The sequence below is a fragment of the Mustela nigripes genome, chromosome 8, assembly GCF_022355385.1.
Source record: "Mustela nigripes isolate SB6536 chromosome 8, MUSNIG.SB6536, whole genome shotgun sequence".
Taxonomy (NCBI): domain Eukaryota; kingdom Metazoa; phylum Chordata; class Mammalia; order Carnivora; family Mustelidae; genus Mustela; species Mustela nigripes.
Window position 1 is genome coordinate 72,026,795 of NC_081564.1, and position 21,609 is coordinate 72,048,403.

General features: G+C 40.7%; 1 protein-coding gene across 13 annotated transcripts in view; it reads right to left on the minus strand.

The window, feature by feature from the left end:
• TCF4 (transcription factor 4) overlaps window positions 1-21,609 on the minus strand; it is a 346,933-nt gene that overhangs the window by 13,114 nt on the left and 312,210 nt on the right. For all 13 annotated transcript variants that reach the window (XM_059409713.1, XM_059409720.1, XM_059409716.1 and 10 more), the window contains 4 exons: window positions 19,556-19,623; window positions 18,309-18,387; window positions 15,697-15,773; window positions 12,528-12,731 (listed from right to left, as the gene is read on the minus strand). In XM_059409713.1, the coding sequence (XP_059265696.1) occupies window positions 12,528-12,731; window positions 15,697-15,773; window positions 18,309-18,387; window positions 19,556-19,623 (428 nt within the window). The remainder of the gene's footprint in view (window positions 1-12,527; window positions 12,732-15,696; window positions 15,774-18,308; window positions 18,388-19,555; window positions 19,624-21,609) is intronic.

The window sequence follows — 21,609 nt, forward strand, 5'->3', positions numbered from 1 at the left end:
ACACATCTATCATTTACAGGTTCCTACATCTTAATGGTGGAGCCATTTAAGACAAAAGAAAGTGAATGTCACGAGGTAGGACCAGGTTGGGTGGGGTGTCAAAGGATGGGCGAAAATGTTCCAAATTGAGAAACCAGGGACTTCTTCAAGGAGGTGGCATTTCAGATAGGCTCTGAAGGACGGGTAGATTTTTGATACAAATTACTTAAATTTTTTTTTTTTTTTTAAAAACGGACACAACATCGATGAGGTAACATCTCAACTTTAAATCGAAGTTTCTTTTTTTACATCAAGAAGTGGCATTATTTTGATATTACAGCTATATGAAGACGCAGCTTAGGGCTGCATATGAACATGTTTTCATGTTGTCAGAGTACATATTTTGGACAAAAGGCAGATTTTTGTAAAGCCCATTATAAACCTCACCGGCTCTACTACAAAGTGAACAACACAGGGCATTTCGGACACAAATGGTACCTCGCTGTGTGTGTGTATTATTGCCCCAAATGATTCACTTGTATTTAACTGCAGTGAAGTCTTTCATCTCCCAGCTATACAATAATAGTTTCCATATGACCAGTGGCTCTGCTATAAATAAGATCAAAAGCAAAAGAAAGGATTTAATAAAAGAAAATGACATTAAGAGTAGCATTAAATCGGGGGGGGGGGGGAATACCAATATCCAACTATGTTGTTTTCTTGAGAATGAAGCTCCACACGGTACTGAATAGCTTCCCCAGTGTGTCACGAAAAGGCATTTTATAAGGAGGAGGCATGTACAAAATCCATTTGGGTACGTCTCAGAGTGGTAAAGATTGAGCTGGGGGGCAGTGGGGAATGTGGGGGGTAGGAAGGGTGCCCCCTACTGCAGAGGCAGGCTGGAGAAACCGTAAGCAGCCTTTTTCACACCGAGAGTTCAAGGGAATGTGTGGATGGCAGACATCCATCCATTTCTCTATCCTTTTCTGTTCCATTTAATGGAGATAGACTTTGGGTAATCCAGAGATTCTCAGAGAATCATAACATTGCTCAACTCTCGTACATGAGTTCTGAGAAAGGAAGTTTTTTTTGGCAATGCACTGTGACTTGATATGAAGAGCCAACTTCCCAAACAAATTCTCCTCTAGTTCTTAAAAAAAAAAAAGTTACAATGTTAATCTCTATTCCCGACTGGATAAACAGCTGCTAATAACCTCCAGCTCCCAGGGGAGGGGGTTGTTTCCTTTCATCTTCAGACTGGTGGGTATCTGACGTGCACTGGCCTTTAGTGATTCCACATGTTTCTTTCTTTGCCTTTTTCAAAACTGCCCTGGTACTGGTCTTGCCATTTCAGGTTTCTTTTCGCCCTTAGACTGTGTCCATGGAGTTGCAGGACATCCTCAGTTATGGTACCACTTACTGGAAATGCTAGTTCTTTCACTGTGGGTGTATTTAAAGAGGAAATTCACGCACTTACAACATCTAAAGGAAGCCAGAATCTTGGACCTTTGTATTTGAAGCTTTGCGAGGGAAATCACCATTTTGGTTTCTTTCAGACTGAGCTAATTATTCACTCAAGGGCTGGCTACATTCAAACATACTCAATTCCTAATAGCACCGGTAATGCCATTGCTTCCTTCTCTCTGTTTGTGTGCTAAACAGAGCGGACAACGTCAACACTTCTCCTGTGCTAGGAAGTACCCTGCAGAAGGTTACAGGCCGGCTGGCCCCCAGAGTCATTCTCACTTGTTCTCGAGCACCTGCTTTTACTGGTGACCTCAGTTCTACACCTCAAGATTCAGACATTTCGCAAAACAGCTTTTTAAACAAAAACCAGCTGTTTCCCATCTAGACTACAGGGGGAAGAATCTGGGCAGCTCACAGAAACATTACCCAGAGACTACCATTCCCCCATAACTTTCACACACTTTCGGCTCCAAACGAGACCCGTCCGTGTGCAGGAGCCCAGGAGAAGGCAAACGTGAAATTAAAATGTGGAAACTCGATATCCTGGTTTTCAACAGTGTGTCCAATGAGCTGCCTGGAAATGAACGTGGTTATTGTATCAGGACAGTGCTACCCAGAAGATGTCATTTACCTAATACTGGAGAGATCTTCTGGTTCAACTCAACTTCGTAGTTGTAAGATGATTTATGGATGCAGAGGAAGCTATAATTATGTACAACTGTGAATGTCAGCCAATTAGGTAGAATCCTCGTGTTTCAGAAATGTGACGTTCAAGCTTTTAAAAATTTTTTTGATTTTTTTTTTTAGGTTTTCCCTCTTAAAGCTGCCTTGCCTAAAACCTCTTCTTATTTTGAGCCCATTTTACACTTCTATTTTCTAAGCAATTAAGATACTTTTGATTTGAAAAATTTACAACCACAATAAAAGTTAAAATAACACAACGACCACAGATTCTGAAAAATATAAAATGGCCAAGGCCTAGCCTCAGCTTTTAAACAGTGCCAAGTCGCTCCAGAATTTTCTGTTTTGGTATGAATGACATAACTGAATTACTTCATGAGCTGCTACTTTAATTCCTAAGGGTGGAAAATTCCATGAGTTAATTTAATTTGGATGTAAAAAATATACATGAAAACTCGCTCTTCCTGTGGACTCTCATGTGAAATATTTGAGCCAATTGTTGGAGCTGCTGTACTCTGAGGAGGGGGAGGGGCTTTCCACCCAAGGCTGTCCGGCCGGTGCTGCCCAGCCCGTATCATCATCAGATTTGGGCATATGAGATCCTTTATTTTCTGCATCTGTTTTTAATCACTTTATTTGATAGCTCTGCAATGCCCTTTCTAGCTCGTTCCTAACTGCTGAGATCCTACACAGACGCTAACATGAGCTCCATGACACCTTTTGCAGGAAGGTTTTCTTAGGAAACCTTAGGTCTCCTAAGGCTGGACCACGTTCGTCCTTCTCTGAACTGTTTCTTAGGTCACTTCATTGATTCCACCTTGCATTAGAGTCAGACACATACTTGTGTTATCGCCCCTCTCCCCGAGTCAAAGGTCTAAAGGATCAGAGACTCTCGTACACATTTCATAACCCCCAAAGGATCTGAAGCACAGAAGACACAGAACGAGGGAATGAGCATCTGTATAGTTGCTAATATATACAATATTATCTTTCCTCCCCAAAAATCTGCTTTCTTGACGAAACAAGGATAATACCACCTTTTTAAAATGCAAGGGTTGTGCCTTTTCTAAACTATGGACAGTTCAGCATTGTGTCTTTGTCCCCAAGAAGAGTTCGATTTAAAAATATGACAGTGACTATGCTATTCAAAGCATCTACCTGCTTTTTCCTCTATTATTTAAGAAGAAGGCATCATAAAAATACAATGAGGCCAAAGAGTATCTTTTAAATACGCTTTTATATTTTGAAAGTGGGGAAAACAACCAGTTTTTGTTTTTATTCATTTAAAGTTCATGGGGTGCCTGGGTGGCTCAGTGGGTTAAAGCTTTTGCCTTCGGCTCAGGTTATGATCCCAGGGTCCTGGGATGGAGCCCTCCATTGGGCTCTCTGCTCAGCAGGGAGCCTGCTCCCTACCCCACCCTGCTCTCTGCCTGCCTCTCTGCTTACTTGTGATCTCTCTGTCAAATAAATAAACAAAAATCTTAAAAAGGATACACTCCCCACCTTAAAAATAAAATAAAATAAAATAAAGTTCATGACACCAGGGTGTTAAACACATACTTTAGGGGAAAAACAATTTGGGGAACTAGGCTTATTTTGTCCTAGAAGTGGAGAAAGGGAATCTTTTGGGTTTGACAGTCCAACAGAGACTATCTTGTTTCCAGGTCCCAGGACCTGTTTTGGGTGAAATAGGTATTGCTGGGGTGGGGTGAAGAAGGGATCTACCTAGTTTGGACCCACTGCTGTGGGATCTGCCCACACAACAGATCCTAACCCTCATCTCAGGGGCTATCAATGGAGCACAAGTGGTCCCATTGCTATGGTTGTATTTAAAACCTCTTGACCTTTCATTTACGTGAATGCAGAAATGTCAAATGGGGAGTTCCAGGTTTCTGAAGCTGCTGTACCTAATCCACGGTTAAGAGAATGTCTTCAAGTCAGACAGAAAAAGACAAATACTGTATGTTCTCATATGTGATACGTAGATTCTTAAAAAAAAAAAAAAAAAAGAACCCACGGAAATAAGCGAGTAGAAGAGCGGTAGCTGGGGAAAATGGGAAGATGTTGGTCAAAGGGTACAAACTTGCAGCTATAAAGTGAATAGACTGTGGGACTGAATGTACAACAAGGGAACAGTAATTAACTACTCTAGTAGATATTTGGAAGTTGTTAAGAGTAGATCTTAAAAAAAGTTATCATCAGGCACACACAAAAAAGGTAATTATGTGAGAGGACAGAGGTGTCCACTAATTTTACTGTGGTGATCATTTGGCAAAATATACACATACACGAAATCCTCCAATTGTCCACCTTAAGCTTACCTATGTAGGATGTCAAGACTATCTCCACAGGCTAGGAAAAGTTTGAAAAAAAAATAAAAAGAATTTCTTCAAGTTTTTTTTTCCCTCTTTTTCCCTTAAGTTTTCTTAAAATAAAGTACACTATTGATATAGATTTTTTAAAAAGTTGAGTCAGTTAAGTCTGCTAGTCTGCTCTCAGAAATATAATTGTGGAGATTAGGATAGATGGTGAAACACTATAGATAAGCAAATTGCTTAATCAAAGAGAGAAACCTACATTAGTTTCTATATAGTAGCTATGGAAAGATGCGGAGATGACTAAGATCCTGAGTGAAATTCTGAAACAGGCTATTTAAAAGATAGTTTCGAAGTGCTTTGAAAGAGAAGCAATGACCTCTCAAACTCAGTTTGGTTCCACCAAGAACAAGTCTTTGTGGACAAACCTTACTTCCTCATTCATGGAAATGCCACATGTCCGCTGTCTTGTGATCATGCTAAGGGAAAAATGAGAGAAGGCGGACAGTGGGAGAGTAAAAGTAGTTGAACGTAACTGGCTGAAATATTAAACCCAAAGGATGAGGACGATGTAAGCATTGAGAGAGAGTCTGTAGCCTTGAACCTCAGGCCTTCTGCTCTGTGTCCTCCTCTAGTTAACATTTTTATTCATGGCTTTGCTAAGGGCAATAATGGCACCCATCGAAACAACCAACGACAGTGTTGGCAGAGTATGTGACCGAATGAGGACCTAAAGAAGAGCTTTCAACTGGAAACAGACTGAAGCTGCAGGATGAAATTCACAGGTATAGAAAAACAACAAAACAACAAAACCAAAAAACCCCACAAAAACCCACAAAGGCATAACATGAAGTTTTGTAACAATACAACACAACGCACACAAGGGTAGTTGAGATGCGTGTGGCTTATGGATTTCAGCTGATTAGAAATTCAGTATCCGCCAGCAGGATGATGAAGGCATCAAAAATGACTAATAGGATCTTGTGAGGATCTTTAAATGAATATACAGCATATCGAATGGGTTTGGTAGTAGACCCACCCCTAGCCCACCCTGATGATTCCTTAAGCACTGTGCTTGGTTTGAGACTCTACATGCTAAAAAGTCCTTGAAAAAGAAAGCATTCCTTTTAAAATAGGGAGAATGCACTGGAACGTCATAAAATCAAAACTTTAACTGGGGGAGTGGGGTGGGTGGGTGGTGGTAAATATTTGAAGACAAAAATATCTAGTCTAGAGAAAAAAAAAAAAAACTGACCAGACCATTTTCAAAAAACTCTAAGTTTCTAATGTATTTGTTGGGTTTGACTTAGGGGTAACCTCAGTAGGCAGAAAAATGAGGACTGCAGAGAGAAGTAAATTTGGGCTGGACATAAAGAAGAATTTCCCAGCATTTGATAGAAACGGGCTTTGTGGTCATTTAGAGCTACTTATCCTTGGATGACTGCTTGGCAGGAGATTTTAGGGGGATTTGGATAGAGAGGATACATAAGATCCCTGAGAGTCTACGGTAATAGTTGCTTAGAAATGCGGCATCTGCTCAAATATACATGCGACTTTACGGAGTCAAAATGTGAGAAAGTTAGAGGAGCAAGACAGAGATGGCGAAGCCTCTACGGGTCAGACCTTCGTGGAAACATTTTCTGACTTCTGCCACTATGATGACTATATGTACCAGTAAACGCTGCCCGAGATACCACATGCCCGCCCATGTCTGTCTCCTGTTGCATGTAGCCAAGGAACAACTAAAGTAGCCAAGGGTTTCTGCCATGTTGAGTACTGAGTAATGCAGACTTGTTGAATCACTATGTTATACACCTAAACTAAGATAACATGGTATGTGACTTACACTTCAATAAGATAATCAAAATAATTTTTTCTTAGGTTTCCTTGTAGCCTCAGCCACAGTTTTGAAACTGCTATGGTGCTGGCTTAGAGAGGAAGTTCACTGCAGTGGTGTGGTGTTTGCGACAAAGAGTGCTGCTCTCCCTGCTGGCTTGTCTGGTTTCTACCCAAGCTTGGCCATTAACTACTGGACGTCCATGTTTGGGTTACTTCCCCCTTTCTGGGCCTTGGGCTTCAGCAGTAAAGTAAGGGCCATGGGCTAAATGATTTTTGGGGTGCTTTTAGAATCTAGAATTCCATCGTCCTTTCTTAAGAACAATGAAACAAAACTAAGTTGTTATCTTATGAGGCCCTAAGTGGTACTCGTTCTCAGATGTTCAGATGTCAATCAAGTACAAAAAGGTGCTTTATCACCTAATGAATTTTCTTCTTCTTCTTTTTTAAAAGATTTTATTTATTTATTTGACAGAGACACAGCGAGAGAGGGAACACAAGCAAGGGGAGTGAGAGAGGGAGAAGCAGCCTTCCTACTGAGCAGGGAGCCCGGTGCCGGGGCTCAGATCATGACCCGAGCCGAGCCGAAGACAGATGCTTAACAACTGAGCCACCCAGGCGCCCCATGAATTTTCTTCTGATAAATTCTTTTTAACTGAAATTAAAAATGTTACATGAATAAAGGGAAACTGGGCTAGGGTTAGCTTATATCTGAAATGCATGGCTTGCTTGCTTGCTTGCTTGCTTGCTTTCTTCTTTCTCAAGTTGAAATGCCTGGTTTCTGAATGCATGCCACACCCCTACCTGGGGTTTCTAGGACGGGGTCTCAGGGATGCTGTGGGGGATGGGTGTGGGTGGGGAGTTTTAAAGGTTTCCTGTACCCTAAGTCAACTAGAGCAACAGATCCTTAGAAGACCACTACTCGGGGTACCTGGGTGGCTCAGCAGATTAAGCTGCTGCTTTCGGCTCAGGTCATGATTTCGGGGTCCTGGGATCAAGCCCTGCATCTGCCTCAGCATCCCTGCTGAGCAGAGAGCCTGCTTCCCCCTCTCTCTCTGCCTCTCTGCCTACTTGTGATCTCTCTCTCTCTCTCTGTCAAATAAATAAATAAAATCTTAAAAAAAAAAAGAAGAAGAAGAAGAAGAAGAAGAAGAAGACCACTACTCTTCTACCAAGAACAACGGCCTCCTTCCCTCCTAGGTCAGAGGGCTGCGTCCCTGCCCGCGGATGGGGTTTCCTGTACTGCCATAGCAATTTGTTTTTAAATATGTTTCCTTTTCTACTAAACTGGGAACCCCTGGAGAGCAGAGACCATGTGTTAGCACAGAGCCTCACATTTGGGAAACACTCTTGATAAATGTTTCTGGAAATGAATAAATGGACTTTAAGCAAAAAGGGTCTAGGAACCACACTAATGTTACATGTTAATTGTGAAGGAAATCTTCAGCTAAGTGATCCCTTCATTGCGGACTCTACTGGCAAGTAATCAGAAGCATGTACAGAGTCACAGGAAGACATTTTTGATGTGGGTTTTGTTCTTATTCAGTTAAAAGAGGAGATTAGGTCATCTGAAAGCTTTGCTTTCAGGTCTCATCTGTGGATCTGAATACTGAGTGAAGACTGGAGAGAATCATTTTTGCAGAACTGTCATTTTCAATAATTCATAAAAACCTAATGATTTACTATCAGGATTAACCATGGAGGTATCTGAGGCACAGGGGGGTTCTACCTGGGTAAGAATGTCTAATTAGCTTCGTGACAAACCCACCTGTTTCCTTATTCTCCCACATTCAGAGATTTCTGCTTTGACTCTTGTCGGAAACGTGGGTGGTTTTTGGTAAGAGAAATAATTTTAAATTTACTACTTCGTGACCCTAGTAAGGAGAGTTTACACCTTGTGCCACTTAGCCCAGATATGCTGATTTAAGAGGAAGTGTTTAGACCGTGCGGGTTTTAATCCAGCATACCACGGCACTGGAGGAAAAATTCTTTAACTCTGCATTTGGGTAAAAAGCTGCCCTAGGAACTTGGCCAAGGGGTGCCTGGAAATTCTTTCATCAAGGAGCATTTATCAAGATTTGAAAATCGCAAGCTCTTACCCGGAAAGGCACAGCTAGAGCTCATCTCTGGGGAGGGCTAGTGGTAATAAACAAAAGGCGTGGAACCTGGAGGCGGTGCTCCTCAGTTTCAGGTTGGCTTCCAGACTTGAGCTCCTCGAACCCAAGAAGGCCCGTTCGACCAACTCCTCAACTGGACATCACCGTCCCCCTTAAAGGGCTCCTGGGAAGATGGCCTGAGGTGATGCTCACAGAGCGCCTAATGTAAGACCTGGTACTCAAGGATTTGCCAGATAGGAGGTAAGGGCAAAGTCAGGCCTTTAAAAGATCTATAGTTTTGCATGACTGGGTAAGAAAATAGTGTGATTCACAGAGCTCTGGGAAGGAGGGGAAAAAATGGACAGTCACACACAGGTGGAGGTGACAAGGAAGCTTCCTGGAAGGGGCAGAATTGGAGTCTGAGGCTTGAAAGAGGTGGGACTGAGATGGACAAGGGGGAAGTGAGTAGGGCAGCCCAAGCCCTACAGGCATGGAAGAACTACCTAAGGAGAACGCAAAGGGCAAATTCTGGTCATTTGCACAGACTGGTCTTGCTGGAAACAGTTTTGCGTATTGGAATGGCTAAACATAAGGCTTTTGGTAAATGGTAATGGGGCTTAATCAACTCGTCTTTATTTTGTAGATAATAGAAAGCCAGTGAAGGTTTCTGGGCAGGGAAGAGCACGGCCAAATATCATCTAGAAAGCCTGCAAGTCTCCAACATTCACGTTAGCAAAGCCATGCTGCTGTGAAAAAAAAAAAAAAAATTCCCTTTCATTACACTAATACTTAGTAAATCACTGAAGACCTACTTCAGAACTCCAAGGAAAACATTTTATGAATCAAAAGCTAAGTACAATATGTTAGCAATTAAATGAGATAACATAACAGCCGAGGCAGAACCAGTTTTCCCCACCACGATTTCAAGCTGCTGCAGAAAGAAATGCTTATATCATCTTCCAAGTTATCAAGCCATTTTGTTTTGATTTTCAGAAGGCGGGGAGAGAGGAAGCGAGAGAGGATGGAGGTCAAGAGAATTCAAAGCTGTCTATTCTTTAATCAGGAGGAATTATTAAGGGGAATTATAAAGCAGATCTGCTCAGAACAAAACTAGCCCTGGGATGGGTCTGAAGTCACTATAACAGGCTTCTACTCCAGAACAACGCACGAAGGTGTGTCGTTGGAAAGAAACACCCACCAGTGTTCTCTGCAGCACAGTTTCCGGTGCATACCTCCCACGGCTACTTTATTTACTGCAGCTGGCCAGAGTTTTATAGCCCGTTTCATGTATTAAAATTCAAATGTGGAAAACATTACCAGTATCCTCCTTGAATTTTGTTGTTGTTGTTGTTGGGGGGGGGGGGGGGGGGTTTTTTTTTTTTTCCCCTTCCCCTTCAACTTCCTTTTTATTGTGGAATGTATCAAATGGTCAAAGGCTAACTTCAGACTGACTAAATTCAAAAACTATTTCCTTTGTTCTTATGTTTTTGTTTGAAAATTCATACCGGTTTGCGCAAGGAAAGAAATGACAATCCGATCTGCTTCACACACATTCGAGTTTCAGGCTGGGGAACTTCAGCCTCCGTGGGTCTACCGGGTATTTCTGGGAAGAAAGGGGGGTTCTGAGGGTGGCGAGGTGTGGCCGTGCCACGTGTTTGGACTTGACTCTACTACCCAGTTGGCTCTGAGGTTGCCCCGGACTGGATTGTAAATGCCTTCAGAGAAGGGAGTAGGAGCTTTTCCTCCTCAGCGAAACTAGCAGCTTTCTAGCTTCTGCAGAGTGTTTTCAAAACCAAATCAAAAATGTTTTGTGTAATATTGGCTGATTCTTTCCCTTCTTCTATTATTGCTCTGCTCCATCCCCTCCCTGGCCACTCCAGCCAGGTCAGGCCAACTTCCCGTCTCCAGAGAGGATTCTGGGCCCTCCCTCTGATCCCGCCTTCCAATCAGACTCAAGGGGGAGGCAACCCAAAGGTCAAACAGTCCCCCCAGAGCATCTATGTGTCGTTTATTATTTTAAAGAACCACTTAACGTACATCTGGTATTTAAGAGCAAACTTTACATATTTATGGAAAAAAACTGTTTCTGAAGCAATGCGCCCGTTCAACATATGCAAAACGAACACAGCTCCAGAAATTAAACCATTTTTCTCTTGATTGAGAGCAGATATAGAGGAATGGTTGTAAGTCACAGATCTGGCTTTTAATAAAGCCAGATTTCTTAATTAAAAGCAGTATTGTTTAAACATTGTAGTTTAAAAAGAAAAGAGCTGTACAAACTAAAACCTCATATTATATGCATCCCAAGTGTATTTAACACATTACCTGAGGCCAAGCTAAATTAACATCTATATTTTCCTTTTGTAAACTCTTAGCAACTGCCATGAATAGACAAACAATTTTTACTCAATGATGAATTTTTAGGATAGAGGTCAAGGAAAAGCAAAAAAAGGAAAAAAAAAAAAAAGATTGAGCTTTGGCATTCAGAAATATCTTTCCACGTTTCAGAAGTGAGTTCATTGCTTCTATTTATAAACCAGTATTTTTGGTTTCAAATTGGTTGCAGGTTTCTATAACACAACACTCAGGATGGTCCCCTCAATCTCAGCCTTTTATTAAGAGAAACCGAAAGGACGGAAGAATCCTATTGAGCAAGAACTTAACAAGCCTCAGAAGAACCTGTGCCTATTTTGCATTCCCCTTTTGGAATCATGGGTAAACAAGAGATGCTATGTTGGTAACAGACGGTAGACCTTCATCCAAGCAGCTTTTTAAGAGCCTACAGGTACAAAAGAGGACACTAAGGTGTTTGTTGATCAAGCAGGAGTTTATAAGCAGCAGAATACACAGAATCATTAGTAATACATTCTCCACCACTCAGTCACCCTACTGTCATCACTTAACATTTTGCTAAGAAGATTCCGAATTCTGGGGCACTTGGATGGCACAGTCCATTAAGTCTCTGACTCTTGGTTTCAGCTCAGATCATGATCTCAAGAGTTTTGAGATTAAACCCCACAGGGGCTCAGCGCTCAGGATGGAGTCTGCTAGGGTTTCTCTCCCGCTTTCCCTCCGCCCCTCCCCACGCCCTCAAGCTCTCCCTTTCTCTCTCTCTCATAAATAAATCTTTAAAAAAATCCAAATTTTCATAATCACCCCAAAAAGGGGGATGCATTCCCAAATTGTTTCCAAACGCAATGGGCAGAATTGAAATTCCAGTTGTAATATGGACAGATCTGTTTAAATATTATTTGAATAAACAACTTATTCATAAATAGGCAGTGATAAACTGTCATATCTTTAAATCACACAGTCCCACCCCATATCCTTAGACAGATAAACACACCACATATTCCTACCTCCCACACACAGAATCAAAAGACATTGATTTGGGTTCTTTGATAATAATAACAAACTTTCAACCTCTTCACATGTGAAATGCCAGTAATATAACATGTACAAACAAGCTGGGTCCTTTAGGTGACATCACTAAGATGAAGAATTTAAAACACTGGCCATGGCCCAGCAATGTCCTCCTAGGTATATACTCAAGTGACATTAAAACACATGTCCACCCAAAAACTTGTATATCAATGTTCATAGGAGCATTACTCATTATCGTCAAGGAGTGGATACAGCCCAAATATCCATCATCTGGTGAATGGATAATAGTAACGTATCCCTATACAATGGAATCTTGTTTGGCAACAAAAAGGAATGATGATCTGATACAAGATGAAATATGTATAAAGGCTGAAAACATTACACGAACTGAAAGAAGCCAACCAGTCAGAACAGACCACCACATACTGTATGATTCCAGTGGTAGGAAATATCTAAGATAGGAAAATTATAGAGACAGAACACACTAGTCATTGCCAAGGTCCAGGGAGAGTAACTACTACTGGCATGGGGATTTCTCTTCTTTTTTCAGGGGGTAAAACATCCTAAAATTAGCCTCTGGTGATGATTGCATAACCCTGCGAACATACTCAAACACATGGACTGGTACATTTTAAATGGGTAGAATGCAGGTAAGTAATGATACAGCTCAATAAAGCTGTTTAAAAAAGAAGAAACAACAGCAGTGGTATTATACTTGAAATTCTAATTCTATACAGTAACTGAAGAGTCTACAAATCTCCTCACTTACCATGAGTGAATGTCTGTTGGCTGAAAGAAGACCGGTTCCATACCCTGAGCCCAGACCACCCATTGCTCCATTATGAGAAGGTCCAATGATTCCATGCATGTCCCCGTGACCACCAGGCATAGCTGTGGACGGGCCCACTGCGTGGTTCCGGAGAACGTGAATAGCATCATCCAGTCTTTCTAAGCGATCTTCAATTCGGCTTTGCTGTTGGTTAATGAATGATGTGAAATTTGATTTAGTTTGAAATGCATGCATAGGTTATAGAAGTAAAACTGGAGTTGACACAAATCATACTTTGAGTTTCTGAATTATATGTTTCCAATAAAATGTTATTGTTTCCTTGAAACAATAATAAAAAATAAACACTGACCTTCCAAGGAAACTAGTGAAAAATGTTAATGGTATATCATAGTGTTATTTTTCACGAACAAAGTATATTTTGTAATTCTTTCAGGACATTACAACGTACATATGCTATACTATATTCCACTAGCTTGTAAGAAAATTTAGATTTACTTCAGGAAAAAAAAAATCTATAGAATTTGAGAAACATTCTAGCAGGCACTGATTAAAATTTTCAAAAAATTAACAATGGGTAGACGACGTATTTGTAGTTTCCCATTTAAATTGTCTTCGTTACCTTCTCGGAGGCATATTTCCTTCACCTCTTCTACAGCATATGGTACAGGGCTAAGTACCAAGTCAGGGACAGGTAAATGCTTGCAGACTATAATTTCTTATTTCTATATATATTTCTTATTGAGTACTATCTATTTTTCCAGTGTTTCTTACCAGTGCTTTCTTTTTCTTCTTTTTTTTTTTTTTTTAAGATTTTATTTATTTATTTGACACAGAAAGATCGCAGGTAGGCTGAGAGAGAGAGAGAGAGAGAGAGGAGGAAGCAGGCTCCTGGCGGAGCAGAGAGCCAGATGCGGGGCTCGATCCCAGGAAACTGGGATCATGACCTGAGCCGAAGGCAGAGGCTTTAACCCACTGAGCCACCCAGGTGCCCCTTACCAGTGCTTTCTATTATCACCAGCATGTGTGTAAAGGGGAGTGGGAACTCAAAAGGGATACAGAAAAATCATTAAAACAACTTTGTCAACCAAAGTGGTATGAGATTTCAAGACTGAAGAATCATGAAGACATGAATTAATTATTCACCAGGGACTTCTAATTGACTCCAAAGCCCTTACTCTATAGCATTCACTACCTATATAATTAAATTATGCAATTCAAAACCAACTGAACTTTTTTTTTTCCATGCCTGCCCCTGGGATCCTGTTTTCTGCAACTAGATTAAGGCTTATACTATAGTTTTTGGTGAAGAAAAAGGACATGTAGATGTGTATTCACCTTCTGCAGTATGATCAATAATGACAGCAAGAAAACCACTCTCCAGTGTGACATTTTAAGATATGCCATGCGACTGGATCTCCATTCTCTGTGTATAAGTCAAGCAGGGAAGAATTATATCCTTTCCATATAGCCACGCAAATGAGGCTCAAAGAACTTGAGTATTAATTACGTGGTGACGCAATGCCAGGAAATGGTATAGTTAGGGTTGAACCTAAGTCTTCGGACTTCAAATCTAGTGTCTCTTTGTGGTAGGTCATGCTACCGCCTACTGATTTCCAATGGGCTGTGCAAACAGATGTACCAGCTCTACTGTCTGAGAAAAACAATTTCGAATTATTCTATACTGACAGAAGGAATGTGTGTCTAATACAGTTAGTCTATGGTACAGGACATTCTGATTTGGGGGGACTTTGTTGTGAAGGGACCTCCCCTAAACTCTTCACTGTTACTTATGAAATCTTTGCAAAGGTACGAAACTTATTTGAGTCTATATTTCATAATTTATAAAAAAAAGGAACAGTAATACATACTTCCAAGTGTGCATGTGAGCCCTGAAGAGAAGTAATACGTGCAACTATCACCCTTCACGGCTCACAGCTTCCTGGTAGAGCGAGCAGTTTCTGCTTGCGAATCACCTTATGAGTGGTGGGTATTCAGAGAACTAAAGCTAGAGCTCCTAACTATACACCGAGTCTTTATGGTTCTATAGTTGGACATGACCTAGTTTTGATGGATGGGTCCCACAGAATAACCAGTGCAGGTAAACACTTAGAAAAACTATGGATTATCTAGATGTGGGCTACAGATTAATTAACGCAGGCAGGGCAGGTAGTATATACCTTGTCTCGCCCTGTGCTTGCCTTTAGTGGCTAAAATGCAGAGCTGGATGACCTCACACTACAGCAAGGAAGGCCAGAGCCAAGGGAAATCTATCTCCATATTTCCATTTTTAGATTTTTCCTTAATTTAAACAGTAAGTCAGAAGGGAAGAAAGGAAATGCTGAGCTTCTGACAAGACATTAAGTTAGACGGACAGATCAATCGATGCCTCTTCCATGTTCTGTCTCAAAATAGGGATGAAATGAGGGAAACCCACCTCTGAAAGACTTAAGAGCTCTTTCTTGTTACTTCTCGCCCATTTGATTCACACACTGATCAAAGGCCACCCAGGACAGGGTGATTTCATGTACATTTCCAGCCACATCCACCATGAGCTGACAGAGACTAGAGTGTCAGACACTGAATCATCATGGGAGTGTTTATAATATTAATTACACCCATGGAAATTTTCAGCTATTCCTTACTGGAAGAGCAGACATTTCATGACGTTACTTCTAGGAGAACCAAAGGGAACGAGGAAACAGACAGTAGGCTTCTTATCAGAGGTCAAGAGGAGAACACCTATAAGCCTGTCACTCTGGAAAGGAAAGCAGAGGGATATTGAATCTCCGAGTGGTCCGGCTAGGTGGCTCGGCTGAAACACTAGCACTCTTGTATTGGGAAATTAACAACTTATTGATGGGGACTGTTCCCAAAGACCGGGCAGATGCCACTGTCTTTCCAAGATTTTTAATCTCTTACCTGGTCTTAGGTGTCTGGAGCCCTAGGGCTTACACTGTAGTAGAATCTGGGTTCTAATCTACAAACAGGAATAAATGATAGTCTAATAAATCTAGCTCTAACCAAACTTGTGTGCTTAACATCGATCTCAAGTTTCTGTTAGTGAGATGAGACTAAGAGTCAAAGCAGATGCGAAAAGAGAAACATGGTCACCAAATGGCTAGAGGAGAGATTAGCAGATGAGACTTACCAAAGAGTGTAAGGGTCCTTCATAATTAGGAGATGATGAGGCCTGTCCTCCATTTCTAGACCAAACAGCTGTGCCTGCTGATATTAAAATGGAGATTACAATGAGATCTATATAATCTGAAAACAACCTTGCAGATATTTTAAACAGTTCTTTTAGAAATGCTTATTTTCATTTGGACAATTAAGATAAATACATGTAAACTCCCCATACAAGAATTCTGGGACAAGGAAAACATCTTCAGTTTCATACAGGATGTAGACCCTGAATTCTCTTGGGCTTCCTCCCCAAAGGGATCATCTAATTGGTTCTGAATTTAAGCCGGAGAAGGGTTCCTCCTGAAGGAAAGAGATCGTCAAGGCACTTTTAAGAATGCAAAGGGGGATTTTGTTACCCCTTCATGCAAGGCCAGTTTGTGAAACCAAAATTCTTTCACCAATGAACAACAGCACTGCTACTTGTTTTAAAAATGATCCTTAAGGAGGGATAAGCCTTCCAAACTTTTTAAGGGACTAAGATTAGTTGGCAGTAATCCACCAAACCGGAAATTTAAAAACTCAATATAACAACAGTAATAAGTAAGTGGTTTCTTCTGAAGAAAATAATTATTTTGTGATCCACTAAACTTGATTCCTGCTACAATAAATATTACATGTCTGACCTACAAAATAAAAACCACTTTTAAACTCACAATTATGCATACTCTGTGTGCAAATTAAGAAATAATTCAAGAAAGGAAAAAAAAAATCTGTGATCTCATTGTAATCTTATTTCCCGGCATGCTTAGCATTTAAAAAAAAATTCCTTCTTCCTATCATTTCTGGGTGTGCATGGATATGTATTTTTTTTTTGGATATGTATTTTTAAGCTAAATAAAAATCGGATAGTTTGTTCAGTTACTTGCGGTGATAGAATATGGACAAAGCCAGCTACTTTCAGTGTGAAAACAGCAATTAATCCCCATGTTTACATCTTTGTAAAGTTCTCTCTTCCTAACATGGGGTCTTTCATGGGGCATTAGCTGGATCTGAAAATTGGCCTTGTTTCTCTGTCTCTAGAGCACGCTGCTCAGAATTTGGGTGTCTGTGGCATTTTCTGGAATGAATTGCACATCCGAACCTTCTTGTCATTAACCTAGAAATGCGGTGGCAGGATGGTGAGCGCTGGATGGTCGCCCAAGCTCTGGTACTGACGTGTGTGCTGCCCTAGCAAATCATGTCCCCCTTCTGGGCCTTTGTACGTTCATCTGTAACATCGGAGCACCGGACCAAAATAGTCGTTCTCAAACTGTAATAGACTCTAGATTTTTTCCCCCCCAAATGATAAAACAGATGAAATTAGAGCTGCTTTGTTGGAAATAGGGACCTTGGAGTTCTCCCTGCTCAGACTCTCTCACCACCTGCCTCACTGGGCTCCGTGTTGCCTCTGGACACTGGCTCTGGACACTTGACGCTGGTGATCATGTATGTCCCAGAGCGTAACGGTGGAAGACCCAGGAGTGGATAGCATCTCTCAACTTTCGGTTCCTTTTCTGTCACGGGGAATGTTTCATGGCAGTTCCATGATCCCCTTCATAGCATCGCTGTGTCCTTCCAGTTTCAATTCTGTCCGTTGGGACATGCGGACTTAAACGTCCAGCCACCTCTCTCCATTCTGCGGCAGCCCCCACCCCATATCAACAGAGGCTTGGAAAAGGCTGATATTTGGCTCCCCCAAAGCCACGGCCATCGCCTCTGAAAGCTTCGCGCAGTCTAAAACCTCCGGCTTTCTACCAGGGAACCCGGTTTATGATGGCCCGTGAGAGCTGCTACAGGGAGTAACAGGGATTGAGAAGGCAGCATCCAGGCGAGTGACCTCACTATAAATTACAGTAAGGTCAAGTTTCAATCAGGTATAGATGCGATTCGGATTCTTTTTTGGAAGCCACCTGTCCTCCTTTCCAAGAGCACAGACATGCACCAGATAGGGCCTTCTGGAAGCATTTATACGAGAAGGGCAATGAGCCTCTTAAATGGACCTCTGAAAAGTGGAAACGCTTTACTAACATAATTCAAGAACTTATAATTTTATTATTTGAAGCCATAGGTCATACTAATACGTACTATTTTAAGGCAAACATTTCATTTTACTCCATGCAGTTACTTCTCTATTCACACAATTAGAGTTTTCCTCAATCATGTCCGGGACGTGGACTTTAAAAAGGACGCGTGGAAAGCCTAAAATTTCCGTGGGAAATGATTCTTTTGAACAGTCTATATTTGATGGCTATATAATCTATATTCATATTCCTGACTGTAATAGCTGGGTTTTCTCACCTGAGTTGTCTTCTTAGAGTATGTTATTCTGCTGAATATCTTCTACAGAGATAAGTTTAGGAAGTTTTCCATATGCCTATGTATTCTAAAAACATGTAATTTTTGAGAAAAATTTTGGATGTGAATGGCTGTACTTTCATATAGCAGAGGAAAAGACAGACCTTTCCATGTTTCTGTTCAGAAATGTTCTGTTTTGAGCTTTTGGAGGGAGGGAGTTTCCACCTGCCAGACCAGGAAGTATGAGAGGGAAATCGTTCTCCGACACTGGTATTATGATGGGAATGGATTTAGGTACGGTACCTGAGAGAGAAGGAGGAGAGCCAACAGGAGTTGAAGGGTTTGATGAAAAGCTGTTGTTAGTGTGATCTGGAGAATAGATCTTAAAAAAAAAATGGGGGAAAAGAAAAAAAGAAACAAACCCTCATTTATTAGGAATAAAGAATCAACAATTCGTTAAATAACCAAGGGTCATTGCAATTCACCTAAAAATTACAAGTCATAAAATAACGTAACAATGGACTCTAGTACCAATGTCATAATATATGTGCTGCCGAAGCGAGCACCCAATGTCATAAAATGAAAGATTTAACACTTTAATTTTTCAAACGAAGAATTATGAGCTCATGTAAAATGGCGGGGACAGTACTGGACCACAGTCAGTACACTCTGCTTTCCCTCCCATGTCCTACTGAGGCTCCGTGGCTGTGAACAAGCCACATGGACACCCCAATCTCCCCTTTCTTCCTCCACCAAACAGGTCAGACAGCATCATTTCTAAGATTTTTGTCCAACTCCTTCTCTACCACAATTAAAGCTTTTAATGCCAAGGCTTAAGAACGCCCAGACGAAGTATAAACTTCCACTTAGGTCACAATGCTGAATTAAACTCACTTTATGCTCCCAATGGTAAGGAAAAGCTAACCAAAGAGACAAAATGTGAGAGCAACAAATCCCCACTTACATTTGCAAATGGCTACATTTAGCTTTTGAAGACAACAACAGGCATACTCCCTCACACAGACGAGGTGGGATGCTTTATCACTAGTGAACATGCAAGAACTGCTCAACTCTAGCCTCCTGGCAGCAGACAGGTGAGGCAAAGAAACTGAGTCCCCAGGCGCCAATTATGTGACAATTTCTCACAGAGCTCGGTATGGTCTTTTTTCTTTAAATGCCTTTCCCAAAGTGTTTTAGAATTGCTCCCTGCAAAATCAGTCTTAGTCCATAAGTACTATACGTCTTTAGAGAAAAGTAAGAAATCAAGATAGAAGATCTATACACCGAAAGGCCCTGAGAACATCCACAAATCCATAACTGAGGACTGCTTGGCAACATTGTGAGGAGACAACCTGGAAGGGTGAGTCCTTCCCTGGAAGCTTCAGAGCTCTCTCCTCAAATTTTCCAACCACCATCCTGCAAGAAAGCTAGCATTTCCAGAAATCAAGGCTATTTGCCATTCATTTTCTACAATTCCAAATGTCCACTTCTGATTAAAGTTCACCCTTCCACAATGGTACATATGAAGTCCAAAGTCAATATTTCCTCACCGAAGCAAGTGCTTTCCCCAGAGCATCTCCAGTCTGGGAGCTGCCTGCTGCCCCACTTCCTCTATTTGCTGCAAAAACAAAAGGCAGAATATGAAAAACCAGGCAGTGAGACGTCGAACAATTTTCTATTCCTGGTCCATTTACTCACAATTTAATTGCATTTTTAATGCTAATTACAACACATTAATCTTTAATTAGCATTAATTTGTTTGCTGAGGTAGATGTCAAATATATTCATGTAACTTTTTTTTTACAGATAAAATAGAAACCTGACACCTTGGTTTCATGATGAAGTGTTCCAGTGGCTATGACTGGCCCCCTGGTTGCTTAGGAGTAGTTGGTGGGGAATGGTAGCAAGCGTGCGAGCACAGGAGGTTCATAGCTACGAAGTAAGTGGTACGTTTCAGATCTCTGAAGTCTTCAGAGTGTGCCTCTTCTCGCTATTTCAGAGAGACAATGGAATTGTCTTCACAGATAATTTATGCCAGCTTTCCGGTTTTTAAAAAATTTGATACCTAGCAAAACGAGGTGCTCCTTTTGGCAAAAATAAAAGAAATTATATAATGGGTCTGGCTTCCTGGGCAAGAAAATATTTTTAATATTTTAAATAACACATACTCTACCTATACTCAAGTCTGTGTTTACGTTCAAAAAAAATCTGAACTGTGACGCTACAAAAAATCAATATGGTCTCAAATTTCGGAGATGAAAGAAGTCTACGTATTCATGAAGTTACCTCTGTCATCTTAAACACTGGTATTTTTGACTACAAAATAAATGAACCGAGGACTATTGTGAAAAAAACGTAGATTGTGCCCTGGAATTTGAAGTATCAGCTTATTGAACAGTATTAATACAACCCTTAGAACATTTGGCATATGACATTTATTAAGGCCTGAACATTAGCAAATAAACATAGTATTTAAATAAAACCTATTCAACTCCAAGGAGCCGTCTTTCGCTATTTTGTGAAACAAAAAAAGGAAATCTGAAGTCCACTGATTAATCCAAACAGAACATCATTGCACTTGACATAACTAAAAAAAAAAAAAAAAAAAAAAAAAAAATCCCAGTCCTCTCCTTGACCCAAGGACGCACTTGCTGACAAATGTGTCATCTGCTTCCAGATCTGTAAAATGGGGTAGTGGGGTCAGATCTCAATAGGTTGAATTCTCTACTTCTCTAGGTCATAATTTCATTCTCCTGACCTCTGCTTAGCATAGTTAAGTTATGCTTGCTATTTTTTTTAACTTTTTATAACTTTTTATATTTTTATCCCCAGGGGTACAGGTCTGTGAATCGCCAGGTTTGCACACTTCACAGCACTCACCATAGCACATACCCTCCCCAATGTCCATAACCCCACTCCCCTTCTCCCAAGCCCCCTCCCCCCAGCAACCCTCAGTTTGTTTTGTGAGATTAAGAGTCACTTATGGTTTGTCTCCCTCCCAGTCCCATCTTGCTTGCTATTTTTATAGGGTTCTGTGTTAGGTATGTCAGTTCAATCATCTTTTGAGGTGTGCTTTATTTGTTTAACAAAACCCATACCCATATTCATTTGTTAATTACTAAAACTGAAAGAAAACCAGTATGCAATACAAGGAATGCAACTGCCCTCTGACAAAACCATTCTTTTTTAGATCACAAATTCATACTATTAAAAGTATATCGCTTATTAGTGCTAAGGATTATAAGTATAAGCACACTTTTGAAATGAGTCAGACATACAAAGAGCTAGTGGACGGATCTCCCAGATGCCACTAATATTAAAAATACTTAAGTATAAGAGCTAATTGAAATTATATCTCATGTAGAAATGAACATTTCTGCATTGAGGAGCTCTTTGAAAATGAAAGACAATTCTAAAGAGAAAAAAATAGAGATTTTGAAAGCACAGAGAGCACTCACATTTTTTCAGCATGTACTAGAATGGTATTTGGGGGCAATTAGATACTTTTTGTTTTTCCCCACAGAAGCAATATTATCACAGATACCTAAATATTAGATTTGTTAGTCAAACAAATTTGTGATCTGCTTGATTAAAAAACAGGTCT